Raw genomic sequence first — 25806 nt, 5'->3', positions numbered from 1 at the left:
AAAAGTGGTAATTATCAGGTCTTCATATGAGGAGAAAGAAATAAGTTTTTGGGGGGGGGGTTGGGGGGGATTGCATTGGCGATGTCTCAATGGAAGGAGAGGGAGAACCCTTGCTGAACATACAGAGAAGTTATATTTGCCTTCTTAGTTCATTAAAACTGAGGAGTAGGGGGATGAGTAATAGCATAAACTTTTTGCATTGTTGAGATATTTTTTGACATCAATAAATCAGACAATTTAGCACTTTGAATAGCATGAGCTGACAACTGAAGTTGAGAGCACTGATAAATGATCCAGACGTGTTCTTTTGTGTGTGAGGTGTGTGTGTGTGTGTGTGTAGCCTCTGACAAGATAATGTACTTCTTCTGTGTCCCTTATACTCACATGTGTCTCAGTTGTCTAATGAACTGCTGAAGCAGCATTGCCAAACTATCCATTATTATTAGTAAAACAATGTTCTGGGAAGTAACTAGAATCAATATCTTAAAAAACCCAGTAAATATCAGAGAAAGCCCAGGCAACGATATTTTACCTCATACCCTTGACCTGCCAAGCGCCATTTCTGGCCTCCTCTGATTCTCCCCATGGACTCAGGTGGCTAATATTTCTTAAATTTAAAGCTGGGAACCCTGTACAAAACAATGTTTCTGTGGTAATTTCCCCCCCTGAGCTGAGCTAGATTAATCTTTTTCTCTCTCTTTCGGATCAATAGAGTAATAAAAGTGAGTCTGTGGGAAAGGTTGGCTGTCGAATGCCTCAGCGCCTCAAAATATACCAACTTTCTTTCTTTCTATTTCCAACTCAGAAGCACTTTGCAATAATTGATTGTTCAAGGTTATTTTGCTGTATTATTTTCATTGTACTGTGGTTATTACTATAGCATGGAAGCAATCTTCTTTTCTAAGGAGCTGTGCTGTGATCACATTTTAGTTCACGGAGCCTTCAGTCAGTGAACAGCCTGAAAACAAAATGCTGCTTCTGTACAGGAGACAACAGATTATTTCTGCAGTCTTCAAACCATTTATTCTGGAGTAGATCCATTGATTTCACTGCAACTGCCACAGAGTAAAAGGTATGAGGATTATTCCTCTAAAACAGGGGTCAGCAACCTTTTTCAGCTGTGGGTCGGTCCACCGTCCCTCAGACCATGTGGTGGGCCAGACTATAGTTTGAAAAATAATAATGAGCGAATTCCTATGTCCCACAAATAACCCAGAGATGCATTTTAATTAAAGCACACATTCTACGCATGTAAAAACATGCTGATTCCCAGACTGTTCGCGGGCCGGATTGAGAAGGCGATTGGGCCGCATCCGGCCCCTGGGCCTTAGGCTGCCTACCCCTGCTCTAAAATGACCTTCTGTGCAATGGAGCTATGGAAATTTGAGTGCTTGGTCCTATGCTGCAACTTTTAGCAGTTGCAGTGCAATCAAAAGCTCCTAAAAAGTTATGAATGCAAGTAGCACCCTGTACAACCTCTAGGAAACCCTGATGCTTTGTTAGCCTTAGTATGCTATTGACTCACCTTCCCTAGGGCTATATGGTTTACTTAAGACTAAATCATAAAATCACTGTTACCGCCTACATGCCAGGAGTATGGCCAATCTCTCAGCCATATGCATGTCCAGCCAACACAACCATGGGAATAGTTTCATCTATATCCATAGAGCCTGGTTCATGGTTTCCTTGTTTGGGAAGCCAACTGCGTGGCCCAGCTTTTCAGTAGTTATCAATGGCAACACTGAGATTCCCATTCTGTAAAAACAAGGCACTACGGAACAGCATTTAGACCTGAAAGCTATATCACAGAATGAATGAAACTAGTGTATATATACACAAAATAGAAGGCATATTATGGCCTTACCTATTCCTGCCTTTTCCTATATATCACTTTTATTTCGTTATAGCTTGGTTAAGCTTGCAAGCCATGACTTTAGTCCTTTACACAGTGACAGAAATAAATAGCATTGGACTCAGAAGGGCTTATTCCTGACTAAGAGTATGGAGCTTGTGTATCTGCCCTTTAATTCTGGAGTTCATAAGTATGAACATTTTTTTTTTTTTTTACGGTAGCCTTTTAAGGATACTGCATTTATTAGCACAAATTCATTTCATTCCCATAGCACCTAAGCCGATGTCTTGAAAAACAATCTTTTTGTTATTAGCTGAGAATCAGAGTTGCTGTATATTTGGTTAATCTATTTTTAGCCATGAGCAAGTGGTTTTTTTTGTTATGCGGGAGACTTCCTAGACTATAAGATGTGTCTGCTCTGATTACTGTGTGATTAATTTTTAATAGCACATTTACCTAGGACTGTGCTTTCCTTGTAACCGTTGAGTCTGAAGTGAAATTTCGTGCCAAGTGAAAACATTCCTCTTCAGCCAGGCCTTGGGCTGATTTGCAATCTCTGTCATTTTAAATGTGTTGGGGGGAGGAGTTATGTGTGTGTTTCATTTTTGTTCTTGCTTTTATTATGTGTTTTGTATGTTTGTGCTGTGTTTTGTGTGGTTTGTATGTTTATGCTAAGGGCAGTATACAAATTTATTATGAATAAATAAATCTTCTGTTTCTTTATAGGATTGTGGAAAAAGGATATTACAGTGAACGAGATGCTGCTGATGCTGTCAAACAAATCCTGGAGGCAGTTGCTGTAAGCATTACTACTCTTGCAGAATAATCTTTCACTTACCTGGAGCAATTTATGTGATCAGTATACATATAGGTGTGACAGCTCTTGCCTACAGTTCTTGGGTTGGTTTTCTGCTTACCTGTCTAAATCAGCGGCATCTTTGAGACAAAAGTGATCTTGCGACAGCGTCATCTTTCATGCTGCATACCTGAATGATTGTTATGACAGCTCACTTTCTGTGAAACCTATTTATTTTCACTCTTGGTCATTTATATCAAGAATGAGGAGGCAGCTTTGATAGCGACACTTTCTGTGCCAATATTCTGTGTGCCAATAGCTATCCGTTTGTTCTGGCAAAGCATCTTTAGTATATTGCTTTTATATTTAGGCAGTTTGGGGTGTGTGTTTCTTACTGTATAGAGAGTTAACAAAATAGCATCAGATGTTCAAGGGCAGCATTGAGTTTTGTATTTAGATGGAGAATGTGAGGCCAGATAGCATTCTACACACCAACTTCCCTGGTTACCATTTGGTGGGCAATGTTTTAAAATCCACACGATTCATTTTGCTCATGATGAGCGGCTGGGCATGTGGTGAAGCAGTTAAAGATTGCTTCATCCCAAACTGAAAGCTTAGCCTGTGTTCATACCTGAGCCATTGCCAGTGTGGGCTTGAGAAGTAATTATACAATCCAAGCAATCTGCAGGCCAGGACCTTGCATTCATTGGGTTGTGATCCAATGCTCTCTGTGCATGAGTGGAACAGACTTCTGCTTGTGCAACAGGACATCACCTCCCCCTGTCCCTCTTGCAGCCCACTGTGCACCCTCAAAATCTGCTCCAGAGGGTTGGGTTAAGCTTGGAGCAGATCACTGCATTGCGGAAACTAAACCAGCACATTGGGGCTGCTTTGCTCACCTGACCTCCCTCTAGCGCCGTTGCTTCTGGAGGGGGGCAGGCAAGACAGCAATAACATAAGGGTAACACAGGCACTACTTCCAATGTGTTTGCACTGCGCTGACCTCTCTGCTGCCTCCCCTTCCCCTTTCCTTCCCAGTATGCAGCAGCAACACAGCTGGAAGGAGGTCTGGTGAGCAGCTTTTCCTTATTCTGTGACATTTATTCTAACAAAATACAAATTAATTTTATGCTAACTTTTTCATACATTGCTACAAACATGAAGTAAAGGAAGTCAGAAACCATCAAGTATCAGTTCAGTAGTCCTGTGTGAGTCATCATATTTAAACAGGTCCACTGCATTCCACTGCTGATCCTAACCATGAGCAAATGGGTTTTTTTAGCAGCTATCATATTGCCTATTAATATAAGTATCAGTTATCTTCTAAATGATTGGGGCAATAACTAGGAAGGCTCTGTTTCATCCCCATACCAATTTCAGCTTGGAGTTGGAGGGATCTTTCAAACAGTGTTGGCCTTCTCAGATATTTGTAAAGGAGATTGGTGTGTGTACAAATCTTAAACACAGTCAGAAAGTGGATGAAGGCTGCTGCCACCCAGTTGAATGAGTCACATAATCAAACACAAAGGAAAGATGCAGGAAACAACCAGATTTCTTCTGTGGCTGTAAACTACAACTTTCAACAAAAGCGTGACATTTTAAAGTGCCCCGGAGGAGCTGCTGCTGCAGTGGAGAGTACCTTCAGTTTAATCTCACCTAGGAAGTAGTCACATTGAGGTGTCTGCAGTAGAAAGCAGGATCTGAGTAAACACCAGTTCAGTGGTCAGAATTATAGGTGAGGCATGGTGTTCTTGGGCAGAGGACAGGAGAGCACGGTGCAGGGCTAAATCTGAAAAGAGCTTTAATTGTTTCTCCAGCTCAGAGATTATTGGGGGCTCTGAAATACTGCTAAAGGGAGCCATGGCTCAAGCTCTCTTTAAATGGTCACCTCTCCATCAAAGCAACATCAGCCCAGACCACACACTGCAGTGGCAAGAGGTGTGAAGAGCTGGCCTTGGGACTGAAGATAGGGTGCGGGCTGTAGAGGATGCACCTGAGGACGCCAGAAGAAACACCTGGGCATTCATAAATAGGGGGTGAGATGTCCTTTATTGATACCTGAAGGAGCATCTACATCCCCTTCGTTCTGTCCAGACATTGAGGTCCAGCGCCGAGGGCCTGCTGGTGGTTCCCTCACTGCGAGAAGCGAAATTACAGGGGATCAGGCAGAGGGCCTTCTCGGTGGTGGTGCCCGCCCTGTGGAATGCCCTCCCATCAGATGTCAAAGGAATAAACAACTATCTGACTTTTAGAAGACATCTGAAGGCAGCCCTGTTTAGGGAAGTTTTTAATGACTGATGTTTTAATTTATTTTTAATCTTTTGTTGGAAGCCACCCAGAGTGGCTGGGGAAACCCAGCCAGATGGGCAGGGTATAAATTATTATTATTATTATTATTATTATTATTATTATTATTATTATTATTATTACTACTATTATTATTATTATTATTATTTCTCCTCTTTGGTGGAGGAATAAGCAAGGAGGGCTACCCAGTAACAAGAAGAGTTTGTCATGAGTTCCTCCTGTGTGTTCACCCCCACCAGCATGGCTTCTTCAAGCTTCTCCTCATCTGTAAGAGTTTTTCCAAGTCTGTTTCTGTATAAAGGGTCATGACATGCTTCCCCATTCATTGTCACGCCAGCATCATCTCTGCACATACATTGGCTGCATGCAGGATGCTAAAAGTGAATGAGAAATCCTTGCAAGTTAAAGAAACTATTTCAATCACCACAGTGGTTTGCACCTCAGGAGTATTCCACCACTACTCCCTTTGCCTTTATTGTGCAGTGAATTCAAGTCTTATTATCCATGTGCCTCAGCATGTACAATTCTATTTTAAAAGCGTTAACTTGGAAACACATGAAATTAAAAATGTCCAGAGGGATAAGAGGCAGGAAGACTTTGAAACAAATTGCCCCAAAATGTGTGTGTGTGGAGGAATTCACCAAAGATTATGTTCCATTTAACTAAAGAGGAAAAAAGTGAGGCATTGTGTCTCATTTTAATTCCATTGCCTTGGTTATATGGCTGTTTATACTACAAATGTCAGGTCATGAAGTGCCAGAATATTCTGTTCCATTCTGTAAGAACTGAGGAATTTCAGAACTAATTGATCTTCTGTTGTTGAAGTTCATTAGAATCCTGTTCTTGATATGCTAGTTTAAATACAATGACTCACACAGGACTACTGAACTGATACTTGATAGCTTCTGACTGACTTCCTTTACTTCGTGTTTGTAGCCACATAAGAAAAAGTTAACTAAAGGTTAATTTGTATTTTGTTAGAATAAATGTCACGGTACAAGGAAAAGCTAGGATGCAAGACTAAGACTGAGGAGGCAGAAGTTCAAATTCTCACTCAACATGAAGTTTGCTGGGTGTTTTTGTCTGACCTTAAACCAAGGAACCAGTGCAGTATGGTGGAACAAGGCATGCTGGTAGTTGCAGCCCCTGGGAGTGCTATAAGTGAGCAAGTGGCTCCAACAAAGAGAGGATTTAAGGTTTTTGTTCTACCAAGCTTGGAGCCTAGAAGTTCCCTCAAGATGTGTTACCACATACATTGGTAGATCAGCCTATGCGTCCATGTGGAGGTGATTGGTTCATCAGGAGTGCAGGCTCTGAAAGATCTGACTTAGGGTTCTTGGACCCCCAGAGCCCCCACTGTGGCTTAGGCAATGGGGAACCAACATCCCACAGGCCAGTCCTGGCCCACCAGGAGTCTCAGTTTAGCCCTTGAGGGTACACACCCCAAAAAACCACGCCCACCTGTCAATCAGCTGACATTCTTCCAATGGGTGGGTGACAGCTGACAGGGAGGAGGTGAAGTTCAATTCTGCTTTGGCTGCATGGCCCAGTTCCCTGTAGCTCATCATGCTTATGTGCATGTCTTTTATGTCCGAAAGAATTATTCTCATTCCCATTTTCTGCCAGTGCACCTGACTCCCAAGTTGAACATCCAGGTTATAGAATATCCAGGAGTCTCCTTGGCAGGTAATTCCACACAGTGAGCTTTTCTAGATGTATCGCACAGCTGGCAGGAATGGATTAGCATGTCACCCTCCCTAAACCCTAGTTAAAATGATTTGTGGGACATACTTTTCTACAGTAGATATGATCCAGGATGTTGATTGACCTTGGGATTCATATAACAATTCATACAATTAGAAGTTCTAGGGTAAAATAAGCCCCAGTCACAATGCTATGTTATGTGCATTGTGCTTTTATGTGGAAATGAACAAAGCGCTGTGGGTTAAACCACAGAGCCTAGGACTTGCAGATCAGCAGGTCGGCGGTTCGAATCCCTGCGATGGGGTGAGCTCCTGTTGCTTGGTCCCTGCTCCTGCCAACCTAGCAGTTCGAAAGCACATTAAAGTGCAAGTAGATAAATAGGTACCGCTCTGGCGGGAAGGTAAACGGCGTTTCTGTGCGCTGCTCTAGTTCGCCAGAAGCGGCTTAGTCATGCTGGCCACATGACCCGGAAGCTGTACGCCGGCTCCCTCGGCCAATAAAGCAAGATGAGCACCACAACCCCAGAGTCGGCCACGACTGGACCTAATGGTCAGGGGTCCCTTTACCCTTTTAAACAAAGCCTACCTATGTTAAACGAACCATGCTTTCTTCTTCTAACCACTTTTTAGAAGGCTCTGGATGATTATTTCATGTCCTTCAGCAAATGTATAGGAAAACAGTACACGCCATCCCCCGTAAAAACATTACTCAAAAGTTTACCTTTAGGACAAAGTTTAAATAATAGTAGAAGGGCTTTTATTTTTCTGTTGTTTGTGTCTATTAAGAACCCCTTTCAAAAACTGATAAATGAAGTAAACTATAAAAGGAGAACTCACATTCATCAACCTGGGGAACCGAAGTAGGGTTCCTAGAACTCTGCCTTCTTCCAGTGGTTTTAAATTCATGAGAAAAATCGGGCAATTATTCAGTGTCCATTCAGAAATTGAACTTTTGGCAGTGTTTGTTTCATGAAATATTGAGTGCTCTGGTCATTAATTTATTGTCAGGAGTCAATTTTGATTTGTTTTGCCTTTGCTTTTATTCTATAATGAAGTATGGACATAAATATTAGTATGGACGATTAGCACATAAACATTGCAGTATGTAGTCTTAATTTGTTTTTCCTGAACTGTAATAGAATCATAGAGTTGGGTCATCTATATCATATGAATACTTTAAACACACACATCTTAGCTTGCTTTTTAAAAATAATAATAATGAAATAGACAAATAGTTTTTTTGTGCTAACTATACACTAGAGCAGGGAGGAGGCAAATTTTTGTGGTTCTGCACATGTATAAGGTCCCAGGTTCATGACTAGTTTCTCCAGCTGAAGTAGCTCCGCCCTTTAAAAGATACTGCCAGTTAGGATAAATATTACTGGATTGTAGACCCTAAGTCCAGCTCAAATAAAGGCAGCTCCTCAAATATATCAACTGTTAAAATTAGGTCTGAACCAAACATTAAAATTAATTTTAGGATTTAAAAAAATGAACTTTCCAATATATCTATCCAGATTTTGAATGGAGAAACCAGATTCATTTTTGAATGTGAAACACTTGCCTCAGCAATTTGAATCAAAATGCTTTTAGCCTTAACAGATTTTCCTGACTGAAACCTGTCAAAATCAAAACATGCGAAATCTCATGAAGCCGTCAACTACTAATTATCATTGCATGTTGTCTATCAAATGCTGTCAGACATGAAATACAGTTGAATGACAACCAACTTACTGTCGAATATGAAACTTTATTTCATTGCAACTTCCAAATATCCATTTATTTTCCCCCTCCGTAAAACAAAGGTCAGTTGCAAAACTTTGCAACTGTGTTTAAGGAAACTGGAAAATCAGTTTGGCACAGAGAAAAAGCAGAACTCAAGACCTAAGGTTGGAGGAACTGGGTGCTATAAAAAATGCTGGAGAATCAGGAAGTTGGGAAGAACTCCACTGAGAAACCAAGGGTCTTCACAGAGAGCCCTATTGCCAGAGATGGTCATTCTCTTCTGGCAAGCTATAATTAGACATGATGGACAAAGTTTTAGAGTTTGTAGGTCATCAACCTAATACCTTTCGGTATGTGTCCATAGCAAACAAAACATATCGAAGCAATTGTGCTACTACAAGGCCCATGACATTTCACTAAACTGCTCTGCAACCAGCAGGCCGTTCAAAGCAGGATGCAATAAATTTTATTCACAAAGTGTTTTGTTAACATGTCACAACAGATCACTGAGGGATCGCTCAGCTGAGTAGTCCATAAGAACCTAAGAAGAGCCCTGCTGGATGTGGGTGCAGGACATGGGTGCAATAGTACTCTCCCAGCTGCAATCCCCAGCAAATACAGGGTGAGTCTTTTAAAAGAGGCCCCATGGAGCATGTGTACTCTGAAACCACAGGGCCTCTTTTAAAGAACTCGCCCGTAGTATTCAGAGGCAGTACACAGCCAGCATTAGTAGCCATTGACCATGATGGCTATGTACTAGTTCCATTGTCCCCTGATATCCTAAGACTCAGAATTACCCAGAAAAGCTCCAGTGACCAACATTTCATTGATGCAACAGTGAAGAACCATAATCATTTCATTGATCACACCACCATGGCTGCTCAGTATGCTCAAAAGCAGAATCTAGACCTGCTTAGTTATTTTTGCCCAATTATTTCTCTACCTGCACTTTAGTTGTCCTCCTTGATGTTTCAGCTTATGGAGCTCTCTGTGTTGCCCAGGGATTACTTGAGCTCTAGTCTGCAGGAACAGCTAGTAGTAATGTCATTGCTGCTCTGCCCAACTGAGAATGTCCTGGCTGAATTTGACAACAGTTGATAGGCACTAAAATACACAAAACATGTGGAATTGTTAACAGCGTTAGAACCATTTCTGTTTTAAGGAAATTATGCGGGTATTTTCTGCAGGCCCACTTGAAAATGAAGCACACCTACACAGCAATGAAAACTAACCTTGCCAACATACAAATATACCAAAAAGGGTACCTCTATGCAGCTGAAAATTCAGTAATGCTGATTTAGCCAGCATTCTTGAATAAGCTAGGACTTCGTGCTCTAACTATTGACATGCAAGGTTAAATCTCAAGTTCTGTTGACTCTACATCCTGCTGCAGACAGCATTGTGCCAGCTCTGTTGTGGTCTGCCTTTAGATATGAGCCAGCATCAAATCGATTTTAAATGAACATCCTTTGTAACACTGCAGATACTGTCATATCCTCAGGAAGCCTTTCATCTGTGAAAGCAAAGACTGCAGTTCTGAAACCCTTTGAGTTCAGTGCACTTGACTTGGTATTCCAAAAAAGCTGCTTTGTATTTATGAGTTATTCAACTCAGATACAATGTTTTATTAATGGTTATATATTTTAAATTACTCTTTCCTTTCTTTCGGCCATTTTCTTTTGTACTAGTACTTTTGGTAATTTGGAGCCATTGTGTACAAGCTAAATTAAAGCCTGCCATTCTCATAAAGAGCAAGAAACCACTGGCAATTTCAGAGAAATATTGGTGCCTTATTGCTTTCTATAATAAGTTCCTTTGCTCTCCAGCTTTGTATATTAATCTGCAGAAATACAAATGCAACAGGGTAGAGGAAAATGCATCAATGTATTTTTGTGCATGTGTAGAGGTGTACCTAGGCTCCCTTGCGCCCCTGAGAAGGAGCTACATTGACCCTCCCCTCCATCCCTTACACCCATGGACTTGAAAGTCTAAAAGGGAGTGCACAGACTGGTGGGCAGGTTCCTAGCCACTTCAAATCAGAGTGGAAAGGCATGATTTTTGTGCCTGCCCTCCCAGGTCTGCATCCAACCCACCTGCCAAATCCTCACCCAGCCTAGCACACCTGCCAAACGTGGCCACAAGGCTGGTCCTGATAAGAATCTTGTTTGTGGAGCCGAAAGGATTCCCCATCCCAGGCTAGGGAAGGAAATAATCTGATCTGAAATAAGGAAACTTTGTTTTTAGAGTAGAAAATACATCCAGGGCAACGGAGGGTCTGTCAAACTACCGTATTTTTCGCTCTATAAGACGCACCAGACCACAAGACGCACCTAGTTTTTGGAGGAGGAAAACAAGAAAAAAAGTATTCTGAATCTCAGAAGCCAGAACAATAAGAGGAATCGCTGCGCAGTGAAAGCAACAATCCCTCCTTCTGTTCTGGCTTCTGGGATAGCTGCACAGCCTGCATTCGCTCCATAAGACACACACACATTTCCCCTTACTTTTTAGGAGGGAAAACGTGAGTCTTATAGAGCAAAAAATACGGTACCTTCACCTCTTCTCACAGCTATTGCTAACATACAGACCAAAATGTACGAAGCTTTCATTGTTTACAAGTGGGACACTAATCTTAAAGGATTCTTGACTCCTGCAGAAGAAGAAGCAGAATGAAAGCTGTTTGGACAACCCAGTCCTGTCAGATTAGGTTTCAGGACTATTTGCCTACGATCATTTTGAATTCCCAGCGAAGCTCATCCTCTCACTTGCTTCTGTGCATGAAATGAATGACAAATGAGGATTGCAACTGTGCAGCAGTCCATGTAAGACAGCACTAACACTAATTTTACATGTCCAGGCCTGGATATTTTGCCATGAGAAAGTGACTTGTGTCACAAGCGCTGGAATATATAGAGGTGAAATTTGTAAACGGGTGAAGAGGACAGCTGACTGTAGCCATAATGTTCTGATTCAACTGCAGAGCAGAGATACAGCAGATGTAAAAGCCCACTAGGAGAAAGTTGCAGTGGTCTAGAACACAAATTCCAAAATATAAATACGCAGCTTATGTTAAAAGCCATACCCTGATGGTGCTTTGGCTCCCTGACTGGTTACTTATTTTGATGTTCCCTGAATCCACCTCTTTATTCCTACCATTGATTCAAGGCTGGGTTTTACCTCTTGTAGTTTCATAGGACAAGACCTACAGTAGCTCATCAAATATGCTAAATAAACAATCTTAGGGTTGCTATATTTCAAAAAGTAAAAACCAGGAGCTTGCACTCATGTCCTGTTGAGCTTCTTCTTTTTTTTAAGGAAACCACCAAAACTTTTGAACTTTTTAAAGGAAAAACCCCAAGTTGTTCAGGTTTTTTTAGACAAACCTCCAAATGTGTGTTTTTTTTCTTTTTTCAAAAATGCCAAACAACACACAATTTTTCGCTTAACTTGCCTGAGATCCAGGACAAAGCGCTGCCTTTCAGGAATTCCCCATGGATATCAATTCTGCCTTTGAAATCCCAGTAATACCTGGGAAAATCCGGATGTATGGCAGCTCTAAGCAAACTGTTAAAAAATGTAACTGAAGCCCAATACTTGACTTTGACAACTAGACATTTATTGTAAAACTCCATCGGGATGCATTATATTTCATCCATGTTGCATGCACCTCTCTCAATATATTGTTGCCACAGTGATATGAGATTCCAGGAGTTCCAGGCACACTTGCCCAGGATCCCTGTTTCCTTTTGGAAACGAGGCATAGCGGAGACAGTGGTGTCTTTATGATATATGGCTTATGTACACATATATACTGCCTGAACCTACGATGGAGGGGTTCATAGCATTAGCACTCCAAGAGCTTCCTCCATAGATGTAACCTAGGATCCAAAGAGAGATCCAACATTGTGCTCTGCTTGCTGCTTTGTGTCACCCAGTCACATAACACCTCCTTCTAACCTCTCTAAGCTTTGGCTTTGAGGGAGAGAGGAGGCCCATCCATTTGCCATCTCAGACAGAGTCCCTTGATCATTTGTTGTTAATAGCCCATCCCTAGGCTATCACTTCAACACAAGAAGCTTTGCCTAGCTTAATTAGCTTTTAACACTTGGCTTAATTATAGGATTAGACATGTCCAGCACACAGCCTAATACACACAGGTCTGACACCCAGAGTTTTAACACACTGAACCTTGATTCAATTCTATCACTTACTGCTTGCAGGAATTTACAAATATCTAGCACCCACAAACCCATAAGAATAGACTGCATATTCTCCCTTCATTTAAGGTGGTATTCAAGTAAGTTTTACTGAGAGTAGACCCACTGAAATTATGGACCTAACTTTGCTTTGTTTACTAATCTCAATGGGTCTACTCTAAGTAAAACTTACTTGAATACAATCCTTGGTTTTCAGCAAGCTGCCATGCTGTGCAGCTCAGCAGGACAAGTGTGTGTGTATTGTGTGTCTAATAGTACAGAGTAATTAGATTTCTAGCTGCTGTTTTTGAAATGACGCAGTCATAGTAGGTTCTGTTTTGAAAAACGAGGGCTACTTTTAACAGCCGTGTTTTCATCCAGAGGCATATTCCCCATGGATACAAGGTGTACTCCTTACATAATTTATTAGTGGATTTATTTCCCACAATTAGCAGTCCACAATCTGCTGCTTTTCAAATATTCTTGCAAGATTCTTCCTTGAAAATAGGCATCTCAGAATTAAAATATCATTTTAACCTTAGCCCCGTTAACTGGCCAAAGGCTAGCTTCTGCTTCTAGGTCACCTGCACTCTAATTGTGATTATAATGATTTAATAATGCTGTCCTAATGTATATTTCAACTCTGCCTTCCACCTTAGGGGAATATGCTATATCTGTAATTCAAAAGTATGGTTTGATGAATGGAATCCTATCATGAAATCAAATGACCAATGTTATATTAGAATGAAGACAGCCATTCTGAGTGCCCTGGAAACAAAGTCAGAATGCAGCAGTTTCGCCATACTTTATAATGTCTGCCTTCTTCATTGGATCCTCTGATTTAATTCTCTCACTGCACTATAAAATGTAGTGTTTGAAAGCTGCATAATTGATAAAGATTTTTAAAAAAAATTGTACCCTCTAAGAAATCTTTCGCTAACATGAGAGAAGTGAGGCAAAACTGAGATTTCCATCAGCCCTGCCAGATTACTATTGCAGTGATTTGTAAGTGGAAAATGGGAACTTTGCTTGCCTAGTTGATTACATTAAGCTAGTGACAAGGGAAGTAAAGGGACATGAAGTCCCAAGCATTCTGCCCTGACAGTACCTCTGGAAAAACTGCAAGAAATGGAAATATGATACTTTTCATTCTTAAGAAGCATTTGCAGTTCAACCATCATGATGCATCAAGAAATCAGAGAAGATGCAACTGTCAAAAGCAGAGCGGAGGACTCTCTACAGATTTAGAAAAGTAGCTCTTTGCAGTAGCGAAAAGGAAAAGCTTTGTGTGTTGAAGTGCTCAGCAAGTCATTAATTTCCTTTGGGTACATCAGTCACGTTTCGTGAAGAAAGTTCATTTGCCCAATGGAAACTCAGATGCACCTTAGTGACAGAAGATAGAGATTATAGATAAAAGAGATGATTGGTGGGAGCCGTGGGTTTTAGTGGAGGGGAAAGGGGCAGAGTCAAGAAGAGTGTTGAATCTGGAAGACACAAGAATTACCCACTCTGGAAGAATGGCAGATGAAGGTGATGGGCTATATGGAATTGGCGGAAATGACCGGCAGAATTCGAGACCAGGGAGAACAGTCAGTGGAAGAAGATTGGAAGAAATTTAAAGACTATTTACAGAAACACTGCAAAATTAATGAATGTTAGAATGATGCTGGATTGAAGTTAAGTGGGGTTTTTTAGCAGCAATGTTAAGGAACATGTAAAATGGATTGTTAACGGGTGATAATCTAAAGCAATAATATATTAAGATAAAAGATTAAGATAAAATTAAAGAGGGAAAGGATTTGCTGAATTAACCAACTGAACTGGAATACAAGAAAGGGAGGTGTGAGGAGGTCAGGGAAACAAGCAAATGAAAGATAAGATATGGAAAGACTGATTTGTTTTTAATTGTTTTTATTTTGTATTTTCTTTTTATTCTTTTTTATTTTTGTAATATGTTGAAACTTCAATAAATATCTTTAAAAAAAAGAAGAAGAAGAAGAAGAGTGTTGAATTGATGAGAGAGGGAGGGGACACCTGCCTAGCCAGCCAGATCAGTTGAATCAACCCTCGCAATCAGTGGGGTGACAGACTGGGGTCGGCCTCCACCTCTTTCCCACTTTTCTTCCTAAGGTCTCAACAAATGAAACTGATTTGTAAAAACGTTACATGGGAAAAAACACATGAGAGACATTGCACACTTTTGTAAATCAACAAAATCTTTAATAAAAAAAATGGGGTGGCAGATGTCGCAGTCAGACCACCCTCACATCCAAATGCAGAGACTAAGCGAGAGGTCAGAAGCTACGTTAAAAATGGGGTGGAAATAGAATGGCATCCTGCTTCTTTTAGGCAGATATTTCACCTTCCCACTTCTTTTCAGGAGGACATAACTGAATCTAGCCTAACTCCCTTCATTCCTTTTGTCTCCTCCACAAGAATAATGAGCATTGTAGTTTGTTAAGCGTTGCTGGGAGTTGTGATCCTGTGAGGTTTGAGCTACAGTACCCAGAATTTTTTGAGGGAAACAATGTGCTTCAAATGTGCTTTAAAGGTATAGTGTGTACACAGCTTAAGTTAGGTCTGTTATTTTCAATAGGTTTACTGTATTTTTCCATGTATAAGACTAGAGGTTTTTTAACCAAAAAATTAGGTTTAAAATTGGGGCTCGTCTTATACATGGGTAGTGCTCAGGGGTGTTTTCTTAATTCAGAGTCCCCAAAAATAGGAGGCATCTTATACATGGGGGTGCCTTATACACGGAAAAATACGGTACTTTGATTAAAGCTCAGTTGAATACCATGCTTCCCCCCCCCCTTTATATACATTTTATTGATGCTTATTCTTTTAAATGTGAACTGCTTTGTGAGGTTCAACAGAAAGAAACATTAATGCATGCATACGCTTGCCTTGAATAAATAAACATAGGTGTTTTATTAGATTATCTTGATCAACATGTCATGTGACATGTTTATAGGTCCAGCAGAAATCCACATCCAAAAAAGTCAACATCTTCTTATAGTTAGTATTCTAGGCTCACAACTACTTAAAATTCTAACCTTGTAGCATTAGTCATCCAAAAAAAACCAGAGGACTTTAATAAGGCTGTCAAATTTGCTAACACTTGGTGTGATGTGAATTATTTCCTTGCATTCAGAAGCAGTCAGAAATCACCTAGCATTCACTAGCAGAAAACACATCATTTTATTCATGTGTCATTTTAGATTCCACTCCCCCCTCCCCTTCCAAAGCAGGTTACATCTATTATAGAGAGACTAAACCTGTAGCTTCTGTTTTTTTGACCTCCTTTTCATAATGGAAGCAATTCTTAACTTGCATTGTATTACTTCAGTGTAACCTACGTTGAAAATGTGTGCAACTTAATTCCAAGTAATATATTGATGTAAGTCTGGTAAATTAATTTCTTTTCCAGCTGAAGATTTTGCTTTATTCCAATCATTCATATGTATGGTATGCACACATTTTTAAAAGTTCATATTACAGAATAAACTAGTTTTTAAAAAATGTAATGCAGTTAACCACCATGGAAAGGTACCATTCATGGAATACTAGATTAGACAAATCTGCCATGCTTAAATGTTTTTAGAATAGTGGAGTAAAGACAGCGATTTAGAGTGTTAACAGTGCAATCAGATTCTTTACTTATTATTTATTCATTTAATTTTCAAAAAAAGAGAAAAGATTGATTTTAATTATTTATTCAGTCCTCCTGAAGAAGCCCTAGGTGGCACATCAATAATAAGTAAAATAAATTAAGGCACTAAAAAACACACCACAATTTAAAACATAAAAACAGTTCATTCTAAAAACAGTTAAAACATTTTCTCAGCTGGCGCTCTGAGTTTTGCCAAGAACAGTGACTTTCAGCCATCAAATGCCTAAGCAAACAGGAATGTTTTGAAGGTCTTCCTGAAAAATCAATGAGAAAGATAGACACACGTCACAAAGAAAGGCATTCCACAGTCAGTATCTGCCACTAAAAAGGCATTGTTGTCATGAGTCATCACCAAGGCTTCACCTGCTGATCATAATGGTCTGAGATAGTTGATATTGGAGAATGTGCTCTTTTAGAAACACCATAGAGAACAGAAGGATGGACAAATTGACAAGTCACTTTTCCAAAATATATAGCAGAAGACAGAGGAATGGTTAGAAAGCAAGATCAATCTAATAAATCTCCTCAAGCCTGACCTTTGTAGTAATAAAATAATTACACTAAAATATATCTTGGTTTTTTTATAATAGAATATATTTTGATCTACTTTCTTGCTATCTCCTTAAAGTTCTTTTTTATAATGTTCCTGAGTTCATTTTGGTTGTAGTTCATGAAGCCGTTAAATCAAAACTCCCTATGAAACACATAGTTATTACAGCTATGTTATTGCTAGAATTTATTAACAAGTAATTGGGTTTGTGACTGCAGCTTAAATAAACAATGCTTGTAAATCATCAGGAGCTTCTGAAATGAGAAAATCTATTTGTATTTTTGCACAGAGCAATCATGCTTGTTCAAATGTCAATAAGCCACAGGAACAAGCAGCAACATGTCTGAGGTTTACATGTTTCAAACTTCCCTGCTCCCACCAACACCTCTCCTTTTTTGGTGTGGAGATTGGAATTTTTTATTTCTGGTTGTTGTTTTTACTAATCACAGTTCAGCATTATTGTGAAACCCTGAACTACAGTTAATCCTAACTATCATTTCTTGATGCGATCCAAGATTTGAAACAACCCATGATTTGAAGTTTCAAACAAACCAGGTTAAAATTAACCCCACTTTGTTGGGTTCCGACAAAATGATGAGCTGCAGTTAATTAAAAAATGGAAGCAAAAGTTTCTGAAGCCTTTCTTGCACCCACCCTGGAGAAGGGTGAAGCACATGGCCCCAAGACTCAGTACATCTCATTCCCATAGTGATATATCATGATTTATCATGAGATCTGAATGCAGGAATAGGCTAGATATTTCTTCATTTTATTTTGATCAAACCTTCTTGCTCCGGTGAGTAACCTGACCACTGAATTCTGCACCAGCTAACGTTTCTGAACTGTCCTCAGAGGTAGCCCAACATATAACATGTTGCAGTAATCTAACCTAGAGGTTACCAGAGCATAGATAGCAGAAGTTAGACCATCCCTGTTCTGATAGGGGTGCAGCTGTGTCACCAGCTGAAGTTCATGGAAGGCAATCCATGCCACCAAGGCCACTTGAGCCTGAAGCAACAGCAATGGACACAGGAGTACCCACAATCTATGTACCCGCTCCTTCAGAGGGAGTGTAACTCCATCGAGAGCAGGCCACCTCCCATCCATCCGGTATAGGGAGCCACCTCCTAACACTGCTTCAGTCTTATCTGGATTGAGCTTCAGTTTGTTGCCTCTCATCTAGTCCATTACCAAGGCTAGAAATTACACTAGTGGTCACAATTGTGGAAACCTTTTGGGAAAAGTGTATTTCTGAAGTTTGATGGCTCATAACACCACTTTTTTTGGAAGTAATACCATAAAATTATATATCAATGGAAAGATAATTTAATGAAGAATCTAATGCAACAAAGTTTGTTCAATTATCTGTATTCTATCAAAAGTTATATTTTATCCAAATAACCAGAAAATTATATTTATCCAAATAACCAGAAAAAGGAAGCACAACTTGCTTAGGTTGACATGCAGTAACTTTCCTTCACTTGAATGTAGCCAATGAGCATGAGTGTTTAGAGAGCCAATCAGGTGTTATGAGCCATCAAACCTCGGAAATACACTTTCCCCAAAAAGTTTCCACAATTGTGGCCGCTACTGTAGCTACATCTTGTGCAGACACAGAAAACTATGGCTACCATCTACCACTGTAATTTCTAAAAGAACTTTTTTTAAAAAACAACATACCTGATACATTTTTGCTGTATAAAAAGTGATTATTTTGTGTTTCCTCTTGAGGTTACAATTTGCATTCAAATGTCTTGCGATAGAATTTTCTTTTTCAAATAATTGGTTCGTTTGCTGTTGGAATTGTAGTAATCTAAATGCACAGTGTTATGGAGGGTGGGGGAGAAATACTCATCACAAATGCAAGTTTAAAATTGTTCGTTTCATTTATTCCTTCCAAGTATCTACATGCCAATGGAATTGTTCACCGTGATTTGAAACCAGAAAATCTACTGTATGCAACGCCAGCTCCAGATGCATCTTTAAAAATAGGTAAATACTGTTCTTCTGTACCAGCTTTGGTTTGCGTGTTGGTGTTCTAGCGCAGCCTTTTCTATACTGCCCTGTACACACAGGTCTCTGAGAGGTTCACAGGATAAGCTCCCATCACCCCTAGTCAGAAGGGCCAGTGGTCAGGAATGATTGGAGTTGTTTTCCAACAGCATCTGGGGACCCGAGACTGGGAAAAGGATGCTCTAGTCTAGTGCAACTGCCCCATTGTTTTCAATTCAGGAAAGGGAATACTCATGCTTTCATTTCATTCATAATATTCACAGAACATTCCAAAGCTTTGAATAGGGCACCCTGTGCTTCAGACACCTCTGCATGCCCTACAAAACCCTTTGAATTTATTTTTTAATTTTTTAAATGGGAAGTGGTTTCCTTTATTTTTATTATTTATATAATTTTTATTCATTTTTCTGTTTTGCAATTTACTCATTTAAACATCCTTAAAATATCAATGACTCCCCTTCTTCTCTTTTCATGGTTCATTTTGCATATCATGAATCCCTGCATACTTTACATAAACTAAACCATTCAGTATTCCATCATTACATCCATCAAAGCTAATTTACACTGTTAAATTTATCTTAATGCTGCCAATGTTCTCAAATGTACACAATTTCCCCCCATATATTCAATAAATATTTTCCAATCTTCTCTAAACGTATGTTCTTCTTGTTCTCTTATTCTGTATGTTAGGTCTGCAAGCTGCACATATTCCATCAGCTTAAGTCGCCCAAAAACCCTTTGAATTTCATTCATCCCCATTCCTATACAATCAATTGTCCATATCGAAGGCATTATTTTGTACTACATTATTTTCTCAGGATTCTCTTGTCCTCCTTTCCCTATACCTCTGTGCATTCTGTTTTAGAAATAATCAGCAAATGAATAGATACCTTTAATTGCCCTAGTGGGCATATGATGTCTTCAATTATAAGTAAAAATAATAATGTCCGTTATCTAAGCAACTGAGGATGCAATTCTGTGGTCCCTAGGAAAGCATCCCTGAAGACATAGGGGTGGAGGCAGTGCCGGATTTACGTATAAGCTAAACAAGCTATAGCTTAGGGCTCCACTCTCTTGGGGGCCCCCCAAAAAATTAAAGGAAGAGAAACACTGGATGTACATTTCCAAAATATAAGATAAAAAACAAATAAAATGGCTCTAGATACCTATTAGGTCCATAAATTACCATATAGCATGTACAGTCATACCTTGGGTTACAGCCGCTTCAGGTTGCGTTTTTTTGGGTTACGCACCTGCTGAAACCCGGAAGTACCGGAATAGGTTACTTCTGGGTTTTGGCGGTCACGCATGCGCAGAAGCACCGAATCACAACCTGCATGTGTGCAGATGCGCCGCTGCAGGTTGCGAACGCTGCGGGTTGCAAACGTGCATCCCGCACGGATCACACTCGCAACCCAAGCGTCCACTGTATTCAACACAAAAAACAGTGACAATTTGTTGTTGACAAAGGACAGCTGGAGATATAAAGGGCCCCATAACCTTCAGTAGCTTAGGGCCTTATCAAACCTCAATCCGGCCCCGAGTGGGGGAATCTCCTTGGAGGACAGAGAGAAAGTTTTAACCTTGTAAGCCTCTTTGCTGAGGCACCAGAAAACTGTCTGCTGGTTCTTCTCTGCTGAGTGAGATGTCATAGAAAATGATCTGGTGATATGTACCAGGAGAAGCAAATCAGCACAAACCAGGGAAGCCCGTCTGACATGAACAGAAGTGTTTCCCACTCATACATTGACAACTTTGGATTCAATGAATTTAGGATTGGATGTATTCACCCACCAGAAATTTCACTCCTGTACCTTACACGAGGTGTAATTTGATTAGTGTTTGATTGTTATTTGATCAGTATAACATTTCCAAATGACGAAATATTATGTTCATTTCATTCCATGGCATCGTGCAAGAAATACAAAATAATGATAATAACAAATAATGAATCCTTTCTGGTTTATATGTAACAGCTGATTTTGGACTTTCCAAGATTGTTGCAGATCAAGTGACCATGAAAACAGTCTGTGGGACTCCAGGGTACTGTGGTATGTTCCTTTATTGCTTACAGTATGTTAGATATCTATTTATTTGTATTCAGTTGCCTTAAATGCTTAGGGTGGTAGTCACCTAAGTTTTATTCAGATTAGACTCACTGAAATAACTTGTAGCTTCACTTTAAAAAGGCACAGTTGATAGGGGGCTCTGTAAAGTGTTTTGGATATTTCCCTCCATTTGGGGCGTCATTTATGACTGATACACATTATGACTGATGAGCAAGAATATTACTATTCTTTACTGCATTTTCTTTAGCATGACTTCTGTCAACATAAATCACAAAATGAATATTACTAGCATGGAATGAACAGTGTTAAAGACACATTTAATAGTGTTAAATGCGCAAATGGTAAAGTGTAGAAGGTGGCATTAAGTAGAAAGGACAAGGCATTTTAGGAAAATTAATGGTATTTCTGTTTGAGGTAATGTTAGGTGAGCATTCCTAAAGTCCCAAATGAAGGCCACTGGAAGCTGTGGCCTTACTATCAGGTAGGGTGAGGCAGCCAGGTCAGACAGCTGGTTCTGAGTGTCATGAAATGACAACAAGTTAATTCATTTCTTATTGCTGTGTTTTTTTTCTGCAAAGGAGATTAAGAGGTGCCTGTGGTATACATGCCAACACTATGAGGCTGAGGACAGCTCAGTCCCCACATAGTATATGGGGCTGAGCCCCTCCCCCCCCCAATCTTGAGGGGCTGAGCCCTGCTGGGCCTCCCCACCACATGACAAGACACCCCCCCCCCATGTTGAGCATAACTCAGCGCTTCTGCCCTGTGGAATTTTCTGCCTCAAGATGCCAAAATATATTGACTGGCTTTTAAGTAGTACTGTATTTTTCGCTCCAAAAGACGCGCCAGACCATAAGGCGCACCTAGTTTTGGGAGGAGGAAAACATGAAAAATTTATTCTGAACCCCAGAAGCCAGAACAGCAAGAGGGATCTGGCTTCTGGGATACCATGTGGCTGTTCTGGCTTCTGGGATAACCGTGCCAAGCCTCTTCAGGGCAGCGGGATAAAGGCTCCCCCTGCCCAAAGAGGCTGCGCGTGGCTAAGGCAGAAGCCAGGGCAGGCGCGTCGCTGAAGGGGCTCTCCCTCTATGAGAGGCAGAACTGTGCAGCGCCCCTTCAGCGAAGCTGGAGAAGGAACAGAAGGAGACCCTTCTGTTCCTCCTCCGGCTTCGCAGGACAGGCGCTGCGCAGAGAGGGAGAGCTGTGCAGCGCCCCTTCAGCGAAGTGGGAGGAGGAACAGAAGGGGCTCCGTTCCTCCTCCCGCTTCGCTGAAGGGGCGCTGGTCAGCTCTACCTCTCTGCGCAGTGCCATTTGCTCCATAAGACGCACTCACATTTCCTCTTACTTTTTAGGAGGAAAAAAGTGTGTCTAATGGAGCGAAAAATATGGTATGCACCTTGACTGAAGGGGTGCCGTTTGCTGCTCTGCCTCAGGCAGCAAAATGTCTTGAGCCCTCAGTGGAGGCCCTCCAGTTAGGGCACTGGAAAGCTCCTCTGCCATCGCTCTAGCAGTGACAATGGCAGTGTTCTGTAGGTAGCGGCCCCCAAACGGAATGTTCTGGAAGGGTATCAGAAGAGCTTCGAATCCACAGGATCCTAAGTCTCTTTGTTCCTTTGACACCCCAGAAAAGCTGGAAGATGTACACCAGCCCTGGAGCTAGTTATTTCCCCTGCCATCGGTATCAGTGAGAAGAGGAATTTAAAAAGTCAAATTGGGGGGACGTCTCCAGAAAATCCATCCACACTTACTTTCTGCTCTGGCCACTGCCAGCTTAGGAAGTGGTGGTTTTTCCACCATGGAGTTATCCTCCTCCCTTCCGAATCTTAAGATTGCCCTGTAAATATTTAAAACATTAGCTTAGATTATGTTGCATTTTGATAGGAAGAAATAAATCTGTTTGTTTCGACGCACCACCAGCCTTGGGCTTTTAATAATAGATGTAAATAAAGGGTAAGGGATTAGAAACGCAGCAAAACAATGTCCAGACAAAAGCAGGATTCCAAATGGGAAAATTTGAAACAACCACATGCAATGAGAAATGGTGGTGCTACTTGTCCATGAATAATTAACTTCCGAGAATAGTCATGCATTGCCTGAGGGTAGCAAGGCAAGTCAACCACAAAATGGAAATAATAGATTATCACTTTTTGAGCACATTATGTGTAACGAGCCAAGATCTGACATCTCAGATAATGCACTGATTAAGACATGCAAGGAATACAAACTCACTTTTCAGAATCTGAAAGGAAATTAAAAGTATGAATAATTAACAGTGGGATCCTATGCATCCCTACTCAAAACTAAGTCCCATTGAGCTTCCTGGCACTTACCGTATTTTTTGCTCTATAAGACTCACTTTTTCCCTCCTAAAAAGTAAGGGGAAATGTGTGTGCGTCTTATGGAGCAAATGCAGGCTGCGCAGCGATCCCTCTTGCTGTTCTGGCTTCTGGGATTCAGAATTTATTTTTTCTTGTTTTCCTCCTCCGAAAAATAGGTGCGTCTTGTGGCCTGGTGTGTCTTATAGAACGAAAAATACAGTACTTACCAGCAAGAGTGTGTAGGACTGCATCTTGAATGAAGGCAAAAGAAAAAGGGGTTGCTGCTAGTTTTTTAAAAAGGAACATTATCCCTTGACTAAAATAAATTGAACCTATTTGGGGGACATTCCACTGGAGTCTGGAACCAAATGTTTTTCGCTCTTTCCCTTTTGCCAAACATGGAACTAGACAATTGAACAGGACGTTGTAATTACAAAGAGTTATAATTCTCAGCAACCCTTACCAAACAACAGTACCTAGAATTCTATGAGGGAAAGGATGTGCTTCAAATGTGCTTTAAAGATAAAGTATATACAGTACACAGCTGTAGAGTCAGATTTCATGGTCCAGATTTCTTTTTATTATTATTAAGGGTTGTAACAAAAGGTCCCACAATATAAGCCAGTATCATCAAGCAATTGAAGTGCAGGAGACAATTGCTTGAGAGGGGGCTGTGCTTTCTTCTGCTCTTCTGAAGAAGCTTCACTTCATATGATAATAATATTACCTAAGAATAATAGTTTAATAATATTCATTCTGAATAGCTTCACTATATCTCTTTCCTGAAACATATTCTCCTAGCACATATGAATGCACAATTAATGCGCATATTTCAGTAAAGAAATTAGTCTACCTTTGCTGAGCTTAAGCTGCTTTATTTATTTTCTTTCTTTTTTTCTCTCTAGGAATTCTAGGTTTCTAGAATTTTGCTTTTTCTTACCACTGGCTCTGCATTGGGCCCATCCATGCTGGCTACTGCTCTGTTTCACAGTTATTTCTTTCTATGTTAAATTTTTGTTTTATTGACAAGGTTTTTATAATCTGCAGCACCAGAAATACTGCGAGGCTGTGCCTACGGCCCAGAAGTGGACATGTGGTCCTTGGGAATAATCACTTACATCTTGTGAGTTTGGCTAAATTTTACCCTATATAATCAAATGCGATTCATTTATTAGTTTGCTTGGTTTCTCTTCAGATCTGTGATGGGATGATGAGCTACTTGTGCGTAAAACGCCAGTCCCTCAGAGTTTGATCAAGTTCTCAAACCTCTGCCTGTGACGGAGCCCCTCCAGCATGGCTGCGTCAGTCGCTAGCAGAATCCGAAAGTGGTTGCTTTCGGAAACGTTTCCAACATAAAAGCTCCTTAACGGAAACACGTCTTCTGGACTCTCGGCGTGACAGTTTCCGGCGAGGAATGGGTGTCCCTATAGGAGGTCCTGAGACCTCCCCGCTGTTTTCGCTGGAAGCGTCTCTGAGCCATTCCTCCGACTCTCCTTCCCTTGACGTTCCTGCTCTCCCCCTACTGGTTCCCTCTTCAGCTGCTGCGTCTCTCTCAACCTCAGAGAGCCTTTGCACCTCCTGTCCTGCCGATGGCAGTTCCCTGACAAGATCGTATAAATCTTTTGCCTTACTGAAGTAGTTTGTTTTCTAGCCACCAGATTTTGTATTCTGAAATGTGTTTGGAAGATGGTTCAAACCATACATTAAAAAAATTGTACTTCCCCTCATTTGTTGAAAATTACAGTCTTTTGGCATGCTTCTCCTTCTAATTACTCTTTTTTCCCATGGATAGCCGTTATGTTTAACTAGTATAGCCACTGATCTTTAACTGGAATCAGTGGCTTCCCTCACACTGATCATGAGTCAATTGGGATTTAATTTTTGGCTGCAGTTTATGCACTTTACACAGGAGGAAGCCTTATTAAACACAGTAAAAACTTACTTCCAAATTAACATGGGTACGATTGCAGTACACGCCACTCTTGTCCACTCTTATGATACTCTGCTCTGGTATCAACATTGTTCTTTAGCCAATACAGGCAGCCATGAAGGTGTAGTATCAAAGATTGTCACTCCCTTGGGTTGGAAGCAGGGTGAGGGCGTCATCCAATTTGCCTCATGTTTGTGGGAGAAGGTGAGAAGTAAGTTCCCAGTGCTCTCCCAGGAGAATAGGGAACCTATTGAAAGGAATGCCCCCTCAGAAAGAGCTAGGAGTTTAGGTCACCAGAGTGAGAGGGGGGCTGTTCCTCAAGATACCTTAAACAATTTTTTGGAAACTCCTTTTTGCATTGGGTCTTTAATTGTAGTGGAGATGATACTTGTATTGTGGCTGCTTATGTTAAATCTGAACAACAACAACAACAATTTTATTGTTTATACCCCGCCCATCTGGCTGGGTTCCCCCAGCCACTCTGGGTGGCTTTCCAGCAAAATATATAAAATAATAAAATGTCAGGCATCAATAACTTCCCTGAACAGGGCTACCCTCAAATATTTTCTAAAAGTTGTGTAATTCTTTATCTCCCTGACATCTGGTGATGGGAGGGTGTTTCGCAGGGAGGGCGCCACTGCCGAGAAGGCCCTCTGCCTGGTTAACTATGATAGAAG

At 40.7% G+C, this 25806-nt stretch overlaps 1 protein-coding gene across 2 annotated transcripts in view; it reads left to right on the top strand.

Moving 5' to 3' along the window:
- The window catches only part of CAMK4 (calcium/calmodulin dependent protein kinase IV), an 88940-nt gene that overhangs the window by 52033 nt on the left and 11101 nt on the right, over positions 1–25806 (top strand). For both annotated transcript variants that reach the window (XM_083404184.1, XM_083404183.1), the window contains 4 exons: positions 2579–2651; positions 18701–18791; positions 20789–20863; positions 24247–24322. In XM_083404184.1, coding sequence (XP_083260310.1) covers positions 2579–2651; positions 18701–18791; positions 20789–20863; positions 24247–24322 — 315 coding nt within the window. The remainder of the gene's footprint in view (positions 1–2578; positions 2652–18700; positions 18792–20788; positions 20864–24246; positions 24323–25806) is intronic.

The sequence above is a fragment of the Podarcis tiliguerta genome (assembly GCF_965153285.1).
Source record: "Podarcis tiliguerta genome assembly, chromosome: 11".
Classification (NCBI taxonomy): Eukaryota; Metazoa; Chordata; class Lepidosauria; order Squamata; family Lacertidae; genus Podarcis; species Podarcis tiliguerta.
The sequence above is the reverse complement of the archived record's forward strand: the minus strand, read 5'-3'. Positions and strand labels throughout refer to the sequence as shown.